General features: G+C 40.8%; 1 protein-coding gene across 5 annotated transcripts in view; it reads left to right on the plus strand.

Annotated features, from left to right (window-relative positions):
- The window catches only part of POC1A (POC1 centriolar protein A), a 137,003-nt gene that overhangs the window by 76,748 nt on the left and 45,488 nt on the right, over positions 1-14,767 (plus strand). For all 5 annotated transcript variants that reach the window (XM_075005711.1, XM_075005710.1, XM_075005709.1 and 2 more), the window contains one exon: positions 12,328-12,396. In XM_075005711.1, coding sequence (XP_074861812.1) covers positions 12,328-12,396 — 69 coding nt within the window. The remainder of the gene's footprint in view (positions 1-12,327; positions 12,397-14,767) is intronic.

Raw genomic sequence — 14,767 nt, forward strand, 5'->3', positions numbered from 1 at the left:
CAAAAATGCAGCATTAAAGTCACTTGCAGAATCTTTACTTTGGCTATATAAGCCTCGCCTTCAGCCCACGTTGACTGGTAAGTAGTAAAACTACAGACACGCATTTCGCTGACTAAAACTGTGCCATACTTTAAACAAATCTATCAGCATGTAGGTATGCTACTTGGCTGTGCTATCAAAATATTCTGAGAGGACAGCATCAGATTTTCATGCAGTTCCAGGCCTCTGAGGCATGGGAGTGAGGGGTGAGGTAGAGGCACATGTCTGTGTACAATGGTTGTATAAGCAGTGATTTTTAGATACCATTTGAAATATGGCACATACAGGTTTTTTTTATTTTTCTGTTTCAAACTTTTTTTTATTTAAAATTGTGGTCAAAAAGCCAGTGAAGAAGTATCTTGTAAGTTTATGTATTTGTTTATTATCATATGTGTTCTTTACTGTATGACAGGTCATCTAAATGTTTTATTCTTGTGACAAGATAAATTATCTATAAAAATATAAAGGTAAGAAGTCATTAGAAAGGAGTAATTCTTCGCCAATACAACTTCTCACCCGGGGATTAAATATCATTCTATCATGTGCTCACCTTCTATTGAAATGGATTTTTGCTATTCCATCTTCCTTATCCATTATTCAGCTGGTTGTCTGTGCATAGATGGGTGGAAGATGGCTTTGCTGTTGAGGCACAGTCGTTTGCAGTTACCTCTGTGGAAAGGAGAGTGGCATTGCTCAAGAACTGGTGTCTTTTATTACATCACTGAAGGAGTCTCTGAACTGAAGATTAGGAAGTGTGAAGTCTACAATTTCCCTCTCTGCTCTCTTTAGTGGGCAGCTCTGGTGTCTGAGGGTGGTGCAGGAGGCCCATGAATAATAGAATAACTTTGTGGGGAAAAGTAACTGAGAAGTAGCTGTATTTAGTCTGTATCTTAACAAAACACAAACCCAGTCATGTAGCACTTTAAAGAGTAATAAAATATTTTATTAGGTTATGAGCTTTTGAGGGGCAGACTCACTTCTTCAGATCTGGAGATAGTGCTGTATTTCCAGTGGTCATCTGGCTAGCTAAAATGTTGCCAGATTACAGAAGTTCCCAGATGAGGGAGGTTCAACCTGTACTTCATTTTCTAAAGAAGGGTGCATTTTTATTGGTTGGTACAGTAGAACCTCTGTTACGAACACAGTTTGCAAGCTGACCAGTCAACTTCCTACCTTAGTTGCAGCTGGGAGCACATAATCAGGCAACTGCAGAGACCTCTTGCTCTCCCTATCCCTAACAGTCAAATGCCATACAACGTTATGTTAAATGCAAATGCCATACAACGTTATGTTAAATGCAAATGCCATACAACGTTATGTTAAATGCAAATGTCTAAAGTGTTTTTTTTTTAAATTGTCGAGATAAGGAAAGTGTTTCTGTGCTTGTTTCATTTAAATTAAAAGCAGCATTTTTTTATACTTAACAGAGTTAAGCCGATGTTCAGTAGTAAATATTTGTAAAGATCAGCCCTAGTGTGCTCTTCAGAGTTGTGACCAACCTCCATTCCTGAAGTGTCTGCAGTTCTGAGGTTCTGCTTTCTAGCCATTGAAAGATATTGATTTGCAACTGAGTAGTCTTGGTACTAGATTTGGTACATCTTTTTGCTACATACAATGGTACTCTATATAACTGCATTTTAAGCAATTTTACATAGCTTCATGTTTTCAATTCTTACTACTTTTAGAATGTTCAATGAATGGTATATTGTTTTCAGCTGTTGTTTTTGTTCATTCTTAATATCAGCTGCATTAGGATGGTAACTAGAATTTGAACAAATACGCAACAGTGCATACATTTTTATTAAATAAAATTTTATTCAATTCAGAATTAACATTAAACAAGTTTACTTCAAAAACAAAATCTTAAATATTTATTTAAATTGTATCTACTCTGATCAGAATTCAAGACTGCTTGTTTGCTCTCAGCCTTCTCTTCCCTGCCTCCCTTCCCTTTTTTTAACATTGATATCATGGTTGATTCTCTGCATGCTTCACTGTCTTCTTTCTGTCTCATATTTAGGTTGTAAGCTGTTTGGGCAAACTGTCTTTTGATTTGTTTTTGTACCTTATCTAGCACGTCATGGTCCTGGTCTATGATTAGCGCAGCTAGCTGCTATAGTAACACTAATATTAATAACAAAAGGGACTCCTGCCACAATGTAGAAGGATGGCTGGAGCTCTCTACTAGAGGTCTGTCGTTGTTCCAAAGATTCGAATTATGGCAAAAACCAGGAAGTTTAAAGAGATCTGTGTGTTGGACAGGGACATGTTACTCTAAATGAGAGGGCTTGTGCTCACTTTTTTATCCTCACAAGTATACTTCATACACTTGATTTTAAAAAAAGCTTCAATTTGCAGTACTAAAACAATTAAGAGCATGTAAAACTTCTAAAGATTTTAATTATCCTAAAGTATACACGTTGTTGGTGATTGCACCTTGATCTTGGATGCCATATTATTTAAAGGTAGAATGTAGTTAGATTTTTCTGATGATGTCGCCCTCACTTTACATCAACATGAAAGAAAAGGTCACAGCACTAGACAAACCTGCTTTAATGACTGGACTGAGCATTAATAAGAGAGAGACCAAGACAATGAGAATCAACCAGTCCACCAGCACCACCATCATGCTAGAAGGCGATGACCTGGAGGATGCGGAGCGGTTCACCTACTGGGGGAGTATTATGGGTAGAGATGGATGAATAGACCAGGATAGGGAAAGCAGCAGCTGCATTCAAGACTCTCCGTCGCACATGGAGTTCACAAATAATATCTGTGGAGACAAAACTGCTGCTGTTCAACACAAATGTGAAGAGTGTGCTCTTGTAAGCATGAGAGACCTGTGTACTAAAAAGTCTTCAAATCTCAAGCTACAGACATTCATAAAGATGCCTGAGGTACATCCTTCATATCAAAAGGCAAGACTTGGTCACAAATGAGGAGCTTTGGAACAGAGCAGGATAAGAACCAATTGACACCGAAATCAAGAGAAGAAAGAGGGGATGGCTAGGCCACACTTCCAGAAGACTATCAGCCAGCATAGTCCGTCGAGCTCTCACATGGAACCTGCAAGAAAAATACAGAAGAGGAAGACTTTGGACAACATGGAGAAGGTCTATTGAAATTGAAGGACAACAACTGGGGTGGTACTGGAGTCAGCTAAAAGTTTTGTCCCAAAACAGAGTAAAGTGGAGGAGTCTTGTAGATGACCTATGCTCCATGCAGAGTGCAAAGGTTAAGTAGTAGTAGTTAGGCAAAGCCAAGGCATTATGATTCTTTTTAACATTAGTTTTTGCTCAGTTCATTTTTTACACAGTATGTAGCTGTTATGGCAAGATATCTATCCATAGTGAGCCTGTTATATCAGAAAAAAAGTTGTTTTGTATAGCAGCAGGGTTTCTTTTGTTTGTTTCATGCCGACAAATTAAGCCTGTTGTGTCTGTTGACCTGTCTGTATCCATTTGTGTGCACAAGTGCATTCTTTTATATCCAGTTCTAACTTTAGTTCATCTGTTATATCTGTTTAAACCTTCATTTTCCTCTGACATAAGGTGCCTGATGTTAAGAATGCTTGTTTGGTGGTGCTTTGTAGCATGCTAAATTATCTGAATATACTCCAGTGTTTAGATAATTTTAAACAGTCTGTAAAGAGCGCTAGTTCTGCGGCTTAGATTCTGGGTTGTTTTTATTTGGGAGTAGCTTGCCTGATGTAAATTCCTGTCATTGTTTCTTCCAGCTGTTCATTATAGCAGGCAAAGTGGAACTTGAATTAGGAGGGTGTTAATGTCAGATGTAGTGTGTAATACCTAGAGGACTGTAATCTTTCCAGAATGTTGATCTTAGTAAGATTTGGGTGTTTTTTGGAACCGTCCTATCCTTCAGGAACATTCCACCAGCGTGTCGCTTTTCTGGGCAGACTGTATGATGCAAATGTGAAGTATATTCCTGGCTGGTTTGTTCTATATAGAATCTCTCTTCTTGAGTATCTGTGGAAGTAGTTGAGAGCTTAGCAGTTTATGGAATGTAGAAGGCAGGGAGAAGACTGCACACTGGCCACAGTTGTATGAATATCCCCTTTTTTGCGGGTTGAGGGGAGAGAGACAGTTGTGGGCATAGTTGAACTACTAGGATTGTGTTAATAGTCCCTATAGGCCAAGCTATCTGGCCTCCTAATCTTGCTAAGTCCTGCACAAACTTATAGAAATTGAAACCACTACATCAAATCCTGGCAAGACCTCTCCATTAAAGGTGATTTATGCTACAAGAAAGCTGTTTTAAGAACTTGAAGTCCTACTAAAAAGTCAAAGGCTTTTCCCCCTTAAGGAATAAGGAGATTTAGCCTCCTTAAAAACCATGGATGGACAGATATCTTGGGGTCTTGGGACAGTCATAGCTGCCATTTGTGTAGATATAATTTTGTGTGTGAAAATACACGGGTTTGAAGAAATAAGGGTGTGAGTAGCACTAGTTGTTGTCTGCCTGTTGACAAACCGGTAAGTTTAATGATTTACAATAGCAATTTGTTTGGCCTTTTCTTGTTTAGTATGTGTAAGGCTAAATGAGTTTTCTAAGCCACTGTTTCTCAAATGTGTCCCTCAGGGGGTTTCCTTGTAGCCAAGAAGCTTCCTGTACAGTGATGGGTGGGGTGGGGGTGAGAGGCACATTGTATCAGCCACTCTTCCTCCATGTTGATCGTAGATGTGCCATGAGACAACTGGGGCACAAAGCTGAAGGAGCAAGGTGAGTTTTCTGCTAGAGGGAAAGAGGATGGAGGATTTAGTGAAACTTGGACTTCTGACCTGGTGTGGTTGGATGTCAGGGACTTAAGGAGCTTGGCAGCAAAATAGGACTCCAGCCAGGGGGCTTTGGGTCCCAACACCCAGCTCTGGCCGTGGTGTTTCAGGTGCTGATCCAGCTCTGGCTGTGCAGCCCTAACCTCAGTGATGGAGTTTCATACTCCAACTCCTGACCATGTGAAAAGGGCTCTGATTGCTGCCTCTGGTGGCAGTCGCTGGTTAAGCGCTGACTCCCTCTCTGTGTGTCCTGACTCCCAGCCCTGCCTGCTGCGCCTGGTGGCCTTAGGCTCTAACAGGTGTTGGTCCTGGATGCCGACTCCTGGCTGGCCATCCGCAGGCAGAAACATTGAGCACCAACTCCCAGCCCCCACAGTAGCCAGGGCTGGAGGCTGGTCACCAGCCATGGGCACTGCTCCTGAATGTTGACCTTGGGTTCCAGTAGGTGCTGGCCCTGGACAGTGGCCTCCAATTCCCACTGTGCAGCTGCTGGTCCAGGATGCTGACTCCTAGCCCTTGTTGGGCAGCAGCAGCTGTGGACCCAAAGTGCTGACCTGGGAGTTGATCCCCTGCCCTAATCACACAGCAGCAGGTGCTGATCCCCTGGCTACATAGCAGAGGGTGCTGATCCCCAGTCCGGGTGCTGATCCTTGGCCAAAGAGAAGTGGGCACTGACCCTGGTCATCAGTGGCCCACTTCTGCCGCCTTGTCCCCTGCCCCCATCTCTCCCGACTGTGCTCTTATGGCATATGTAAAATATCCTGCTATAAATTACCAGGGTGCCTATCGCTGCACGATCGCTTATTTTTCCTGCAGTTGATTAAGCATTTTAGGAAAAAATGTCAGTGTGGCCACCAGCAAGAGTTGGCGTGCGCATTCTGAGACCACCAAGAATTTGGTTGAGAATGCCTGTAAAGCACGTCAGAGGAAGGAGAACTGGGTAAAGGGGCATGGCCTGATTTTTTTTTGGGTGCGGAGAAATAAGTACATCCCGGAGCTTGATACATGTGTATTGAAAAGATGCTTGTCTGCCCATCTGGGTACAGAGTGACCTGAAGTAACATCATAGGATTACACAAACTCTGCTTCAGTCAGAGTATACATTTTGTGATCTCCAAGTACATTTACTTGTTTAAATTCTTCCCAAAAGCCTTAGTCATCAGCAGCTTCTGAAAACCTGATCCCGACTTCAAGGAAAGCTCGACCAGGCTGCAAAGTAATTGTTAGTGTCTGTCATAATAGTTCATTCCTCATATTCTCCACTATTTATTCCTAATAGAACAGTTTGTATATTGTGTCTGTACTTTGGTAAGTATTTCCTAACTCTGCTTTATTGCATGTAAGTGTCTGCCTAAACCTTTAGAGATTGATTGTTTGTGCAAATATTTGAAATCAGAAGTTTAAATCTGTGTGAATAGTACTGCACTCCTGTTTAACCACTATGTTAGGGAAAGACGAAGATTGTTTGAAGTCTAAAAGAATTGACTCCTAATTTGGCAGCCGTATGTTACCCATATTTCACTGCAATACAGAGGCACACCTACCTGCTAGACATTTAGGTTACTCCTCATTTTGAGCCCCTTATCATTCCATAGGGATGTGAGTATTCTACATACAGAGCTGGTCTTGTCTGTGTGATGGATCATCTCCTAATCTCATGGTGTTCAACCAGTTCTCAAGCAGCAGCCACTACTAGGGCACATGTAGCTATTTGGCCAGTTGAATGTGGCTTGTTGGCTTGAACAATCAATATATTGCTGTTGTACAACTACAGGTTGAACCTCTTTTGTCCAGCACCCTTGGGACCTGACTGATGTCAGATGAGAGAATTTGTCAGATCACGGGGAGATCAATAATTTCTATCACATTACCAGCACTTCCATTGCTTTCAGGTTAGAGAGGTTAAACCTATAGTAGATACGGCTATGGTGAACTAGCCACATTAAATATTTTCAGACTAATGTGACTAGTTCACTCTAGCAGTAGCCACTAGTTGTACAGATATATATTTATTGTTCAAGCCAATTGGCTATGTTCAATCAGCCAAATAACCACGTGTCTAGTGGGTAACATTTTGGACACCACCATGCTTATCAATTGGGGCGTTGAGTGATAGCATACTCTGGGTAGCAAAAACTCTCTAAAGAGCTGTGTAGCCAGTCATTTGTTGTGTGACATTCGTGGTTAATCAGCATGTTAGGTTATAGATAATTATATGTTAACTAGTTCACTTGTAGGATTATAAAAGAATAAGTGATCAATGTTTAGAAGAATCGTGTGTTAGATATAAGTAAGACAAGATGAAATTAAATTAATGGGAGTGTTGAGAGCAAGACATGGTAAGTCATTCTTCTGCTCTACTCAGCGCTCATTAGGCCTCAAGTGGAGTACTGTGTACAGCTCTGGGCATCACATTTCAAGAAAGAGAAGGCCCAGAGAAGGGCAACAAAAATGATTAGAGGCCTAGAGAGCATGAATTATGAGGGAAGACTGAAAGAACTGGGCTTGTTTAGCTCGGAAAAGAGGAGACAGAGGGGACATGATAGCGGTTTTCAAGTACCTAACAGAGGGTTACAAGGAGGAGGGAGAAGAATTGTTCTTCCTGGCTTCTGAGGTTAGGACAAGGAACAATGGGCTTAAACTGCAGCAAGGGTGGTTCAGGTTGAACATTAGAAAAAACTTCCTAACTGTCAGGGTAGTTAAACACTGGAATAAATTGTCTCGGGAGGTTGTGGAATTTCCATCACTGGAGATATTTAAGAGCAGGTTAGACAGACACCTATCGGGGGTTGTCAAGATGGTGTGTGGTCCTGCTCTGAGGGCAGAGGACTGGACTGGATGACCTCTTGAGGGCCCTTCCAGTTCTAGTGTTCTGTGACTGAGTCTATGAAATGCAAGAACCTGTAGGCTGAGGTTTGGCAAGATTTCAGCTTACATATTAGGCCCTGAAGACAAGAAATGATGATGATGTTGTAAGTCAGTGACACTGCCTCCCCCCAAAAGAAGAGGTTGCCCTAAGATAATGGGAAGAGAGGTATCCAGTAGTAATATCATTCAAAATTAGCTTTAGTTAGATCATTAATACTGTAAAGGCACACCTATCTCTGACATGTCTTAACTACAGGATATAAGTTATGCATCAGTGCTAATGAGAATCCAGGCAGCTTACTGAAAATTGGGGTCCTTTTAAGTTTCCAGAGAACATGACCAGTAAGAGAAAAGATTGACCATTTTTATGGACCTCTGCAGAACGTAGGTGTAGACAGAACCACATTCTAAAAAGTGAATGCCTAGAGCAGGAAAATTAGAGCGGGAATCATCCCTCTACTGATGACCAAGTCATGAGAGGCCCATCTGATACTAATACTATTGTTAAGGGTGTGAGTGTAACTTGTGCATATAGAATTTCTATATTTTTGGGTAATTTTAATTGTAACTTTAATGAAACTTGAGACTAGACGTGGTGACTGTACTTCATGCAAAGACCAAGGGTAGTGACCCTAGAGACTCTGAACCTGAAAGTCACCTCTGCTAATTGCTTTAATCTGTTAAGATTGAACTGTAGTTGCCACAGCCAAATCAACGGTGGTGTAAAACAACATTACACAATTCTCTTTAAATGAAATAAAAGCCCACACTTGAGAGGAATGTTGCCGCTCTGAGTAATTGGGTAGACATGCACAGAGAGCCTGCAATGGGTTGCTATGGTACTTCATTTTTTTTTTCCTTTTTGGCTGATTGTGAAATTAAAGTGATCAGTTATAAACTGAATGTCATGCGTTGAGCAAGTAAACAGTGTACAGTCATCAACAAATAAAGGCTCCTTAATGAGTAACTGCTGCTTCTCAATGAACGCAGGAGCATTGCTGCTTGAATCCCTTCCCATCAGTGTAGAACAGGATAAATACTCCATCAATGTCATTAACATAGGTGAACAAAGAATTAGGAGTGTGGAAGCAGGCAACTCTGGAGTGATTAGTGACAGGAAAGGGATTTGATGGTCACTGGCAGACCAGGTGCCAGCTCGTGGCAAGGCCTCAGACAGTTAGCTTTTTCAAAATAGATATTAAATCCCAAGAGTTTGTTTACTGTTTAGACTTTAGAAAATGCTTGTAGGATGTTGCATGTATTAATCTCACTTATTGTTTCTATAGCCCATGGTATAAAGTTATATTGAGAGTTTGCCGTATAAACCTGCGTTATTGAGTATCTCACCAAACAGGATAAGAAATGTTCTTTAAGGTAAAGTGCTTGTCCACATGCGAGATACCCCTTTATGGCAAATGAGGTATTGTTAAGCATCAAAGGACAGAGGCCCTGCTTACCCATGGCATTGCTAAATGCTCTTCAGTAAGGAAAGATCTATGGATGAACTCATTCCATCAGTTTTCACTCTTATAAAAATCCCTGACGAGGAGAAGCTGAATCTCTTCTGGACTGTGAGGGGCAACGTGCTGGTAGGTGTGGTTTAGCCCTGAAAGATATTTTGGTTCGACAGATTACGAATCTTTCACACCTTGAATTACAGACCGAAACTCATTTGTGTGTATGTGCTTGCTTGCTTTAACCTCTAAATAACTCACTTCCTTTCCCAAATTGTTTAAAACCTTTAGTTAGACAAACCTGTACTAAGCTGTCAGATATGTCTACACTTGTGGGAAGATCGATGCGCTGGCAGTTGCTTTGATCTTCTGGGTTCGATTTCTTTTTTTAAAAGCATGCCTAGTGGGGATGTGCTAAATCAAACTGTCCATGGTGCCACTGTCAACCCTGGTACTCCTGACACTTTCGAGGAGTAAGGGAAGTGGATGGAAGAGTTTCTCTCATTGACCTCTCACTCCGTGGATGGTGGCAAAAATTTGATTTGAGATAAGTTGACTTCAGCTATGCAATTCTCGTAGGTGGATTTGCCTATCTAAAACTGATTTTTTTTTTTTTTTTTTTTTTTTTTTTTTTTTTTTTAACCTCCTAGTGTAGACCTGGCCTAAGTGTTGTGTTTTGGTGTGCGATTTAAGATAACAAGTTGACCTGGGGTAACTGACTGGACTGGTTTCCTGGGAGTGGGAGTAGACTGAATATTTTGTGTTAGTGACCATTTATCATATAATCCAGCTTTCCTGGGTGGCAAGGTAGACTTTCTGTGACTCCATTGCAAGTCTGTTCTAGTTCTCTGGGGAGTTTACATTTGTTACTGCATGGATGAGATCTAACTCTAGCACATACAGCGAATTTAGGATATCTGCCCTGGGCTTGGCATTTTTAGTTGAGAGCCACTCCAAGCAGTGTGGCACTGATATATTACCTTTTTTCTGCTAATCTGGCCCTCCTCTCATCATGGAAGGACCAAATGACAGAAGTGAACTTGGTAGGGCATCCAGAGATAAGCAAAAGTTACCAGACTCCCTTACGATTTACAGACTCAAAAGTCATCGTGAAGCTGACAACGAACAAAAAAAATCATGTCTTGGCTCCTGATGGAAGCATGAGACGTAAACTAAAACATTCTATCCAGCAATCAAGCAGGGATGTCACTAGGGAACGCATCTGCATCAGGTAGCATTTCAGCAGAGCTCTGTAAATCAGGGTGATTATCACATTGAAAGGCGTTTCTTGTGGCAAGTCCCCAATATCTGGGAGCAAGCATGAGTGCAGTAAGACTTCAAGGATGCTGACATCCACCTCTCTAAATGTTAGGGATGTTAAACAGTTAACCAATAAGCATACCAGCAAACATGAGGCTCACCGGTTAACTGGTCCTTGTTGGTAAACTCCGGTGTGGCCAGCCACACTGCACCGGAGCAGCCCCAGCCACAGGAGAGCCAATGGGCAAAGCAGCAGGCTCTAAATCAAACTGTTTACCCCTAGCGGTTAACCATTTTAACATCCCTAATAAATACAGTAAATCATTGTGCATTTCCTATGTTGCGTTGTGGGTACATTCTTGCACTGATCGTAATGGGTATGCTTAGTACCAGCTGAGTCACAATGTGGATTTTGGTCTGGTTAAGGCATTGGAGATATGAGATTTGTACTTGAAGCAAAATGTCCTTGTTTCCTACTTAATGATTACATTTAGTTTTCCAAGTTCGACACACTGCTTCTTTTCTGTGGAGATCTTTTAGTATAATATTTACTGACCTCTGCAGAGGAAACTGCTTTAGAAATGCTTCCTTGTTGAAATGTTGCTCTGTACCTCAGGCTTCGTTGGGTTCCTCTGACTAAACACTGTTCAAGACTACTTGGAAACGTGCTTGGATGAGATCTGACAAGGGCTGCTTTTGCACTTTTAAAACAAAACACAAGTTATTTCTTTGATTTGGAATATTGGCTTGAAACAAGCTAATATTAGCTGAGGAGGCTGCTCAGATTTAGCAGCACTGCTCTTTTCTGATGCTGCCATCCAGCCTTCAAAGTGCCTTGGGAGGCAGGCTGGGGAGTGAGGGTAGAAGTAGGCTTCAGAAGGAAGATGGGACTGTTGGGGTGTCAGGGCTTCTGCAGCGATGTGAAGGGGAGGAATGCAGGGGAATTCCAGTGATGCATTATAGAAACATTAGCTCACCAAGATCTTGCTTGTACGGGTTGATCCTCCCTGGTCTGGCACTCTCGGGATCTGTGTGATCCCAGACCAGGGATTTTGCTGGACCAGAGGAGATTAAGCTCCCCTGTTTGGCTTCCAGCCCCTTCTCCTGGGCTCCCCTCCCAGCTGTTGCACAGGGCTTCCCAGCCTAGAGCTGTGCATCACCTGTTCCTAGCCCCGGCCACTGGTTCCCTGGCCCCAGCCACGGCTTCCCAGCTGCAAGTTGTCACTTCCTGGCTTGACCACTGGCTTCCTGCCCCTGGCCACCATTCCCAGTTGAAGCGGGAGAAGGTAATGGGACTGAAGTGTAAAATTAAGGTTAGGAAAAAGTGAAGGAAGTTTCATTATACTTGGAACAAATGATGTAATCTTTGCTTGTCTCCCAGTTCTGATTGAAAATTAGACTACTTCTCTGAGCCCAAACTTCTGTAAATCCTGAATTATGAAATCACAAAAATTATTTTGAGTGTGCATAGAAGCATACAGGTTCCTCCTTAAAAACATCACTCCTCATCTTTTAAAGTGCCTACAAGCCAGTTTTTGGGCACATTTAAGGTCCTGAAGATGTAGATAAGTGCCTAGTGGGATTTTTCAGAAGCAATCCCTTTGAGAATCTGGCTCAAACTGATTTAAGTACTTTTGAAAACTTTATCTATGGTCCGTAACTATTTCCCACTAAAACACCTAGCATAGCTCTTTTTAAAGCTGGCTAGTTGATCTTGAGGAGCTGGGTACCTTAAAATTTAAAAGTAAATGAGAAGTGTATAGTACCTCAAAAGGCAGCACATGTTGAGTTGCACTGCTGAATAATGTTTGATTTTGACTGAGTTAAAATTGTACTCCTATTTCTTGTCTGAAGTCCTGTCTTGAACCTCAGCATTGTAGCTCTCACATCTATAAATGGTTTTTGTTTTACAGGGACCAGCTACTTGTGTTGCCTTCTCAAGAACTGGGGAATTGTTTGCTTCTGGAGGGTCAGATGAACAGGTGTGTGATGTATCTGCCTAATCTGTTTCTACTCCTGTTTCCTAGGTTCTTGAGGCAGTGGAGGCAATGAGAGTTTTGTCTCTAATTATGTTGCAGAAAAGTGTTTGTATAACCATGTAGTTTGAGGAGGTTGGATCACCTTTGAAAGTTGGTTAAAATATTGAAAAAGTTCCCTGCATAAAGTTAGGGCATGAAATATAGGTGGAATATCTCCTCTTCTATCTTGAGTCATCTGACAAATGCTACAGAAGAGATAGAAGAAAATAATCCAATGGAATATAGTTACTACATGGAGGAGGAGTTTTCAAGTGCCCAGTCAACACTTTCTATTCAGGGTAAAAAGCTCTAAGCATCTCTCCAAGAGGCAGGTAAATATTACATCCATTCCTCAAGGGTAAACAGAGGCACAGTAAGGGTTATTATTTAAACAGTTTGTGAATAGCAGAGGTTGTAGTATAAGTCAGGGATGTTGGCTTGCATGCTGAAATTCTGACCCTATTAAACTTTTGCTGTTGCTTTTAATGAGAAACTCATTTTCTTCTTTTCACCTGAGAGATTGTATAGGCAGGTGTGTGTGGTTGGGGTGAGTGGCAGTTGTGATGCAAGTTTTCATTCTTTTTCATGCTCTTTGTCTTGGTTTATATGCCTTATTAATGTTTCTTTATACAGTAAACTCTTCTGTGTCCAGCATTCTATTATCCAGACCTCTCAAATAACTGGCATTTTAACCATAAGTAAATTTTAGTTACGTTTTCCATAAGCAAAATATGGTGAAAGTAAATACAAATAAACACAGCAAATACAGTATATGTTTATGGTGTGCAATACTACTCTCGGCCAAGTACTCTGCATACATTTTTGTTTCTTAATATCTAATCTTGTTTTTCTTGTGCATTGCTAGGTATGCCTCTCTACTATCCAGAATATTTGAATATCTGGCAGCCTTCCAGTCCTGGGGTTGCCAGATATGAAAGAGATTATTGTAGATTATTTTCTGATTTTTTTTTCTGAGAGATTATCATCTGATTATTTTGCTGCCTGTTACCTGCATGAGACTTATATCAACATGCAACCCCCATGCATCTGAATCCCTTTGAACTGGTCTGCTCTCTTCCTTAACTTGCTTTTTTCAATATTATACTCCTAAGGAGAAAAAAAATTCTACTCTTCACTCAGTTTAAATAGACTTTGTCCCCCACCCAATGCACTATTAGGAAACAGAACAGGTGTCCATTGTAAAGGTTATTTTCTTCAGTAAGCATTTATTTTGTTAGCCTTTAAATAGCATCTTTTGAGTCACTGGGTCTGATTGTTTTCTCCCAAGTTGTCCCTCATTACTTAAGATTTACTTGCAGCTTGGTTTTTGAAATACCTAATTTGTGTGTTTATAAAGAGATTAATAGAAATAGCAAGCTGGCTGCAGGGTGGTGGTTCTGTTATTTTCTTCTGAAAACAACCGAGGTATTGTTGAAAGCTGTATTTATGATATGCTTTACAACTGGTTACCAGCTGAAAAAATTGTTTTGAGATGCCACTAAATGCCTGACATTTTAAACACCTCTCAATTTCTGATTTAAAGTAATATGAAGAAGGGGGACAGTATTAACTGTTTTCTCTCCATTACATAATTGATGACTTCAGTGGTAAACTAGGTAGGGGGTGGGTTTCTTTCCCCTTAATTTTAAGTTGCAAAGTCTTTTTAGATTTCTTCATTTGGTTTTGACTTTACCTCATATTTTTTTGGGGGGGGGCACAATCTCAGTCTTTTTTTCCCCCTGCAGTGATGACATTTCTCATGTTCAGAAATTTCTCTTATGCTCAGTAAACTGGGAAACCAAATTGTAACACTTTGACCTTTACTTTTTTTCCAAAAAGTCCTATTCATCTAACTTTTCTGGTAGCAGTTTCCATTATAACTTACATTAGTATATGCTTTTAAAAAATCCTCCCTTTTGGCTGTAATTTTCTGCACTTTAACGTGAGCACATATGTAATTTTTGTAGGCATGTGTATCTATATGCATGTGTAAAATATAAATGCAAAGAGAAATAAATAACTCCTTAAACTGTATATTTAAAGCCTTAAGCACACTTCTGTTATGCAAGTGTTCAGTTAAAAACTTCTTTTTAAGATTAGAATTCAAATGCTATTTATGGAAGCTAAATACATAGTGCCAGTAGTCCCATTTTGCAAAGTTTTATACACATACTCGACGGCATGCAACTGATCTGCCCTGTGTGTAAAATTAACTCTCTTTATCTTATGTTGCCAATGCTTATCGCTGGCAAAGCTTTCCTCTCTGGAAAAATATCAGTACACCAAGGATCCTGAGAGCCAGCAAAATGAATGAATGTGTGTACGTAAATTGAAG

The sequence above is a fragment of the Carettochelys insculpta genome, chromosome 11 (assembly GCF_033958435.1).
Source record: "Carettochelys insculpta isolate YL-2023 chromosome 11, ASM3395843v1, whole genome shotgun sequence".
Taxonomy (NCBI): domain Eukaryota; kingdom Metazoa; phylum Chordata; order Testudines; family Carettochelyidae; genus Carettochelys; species Carettochelys insculpta.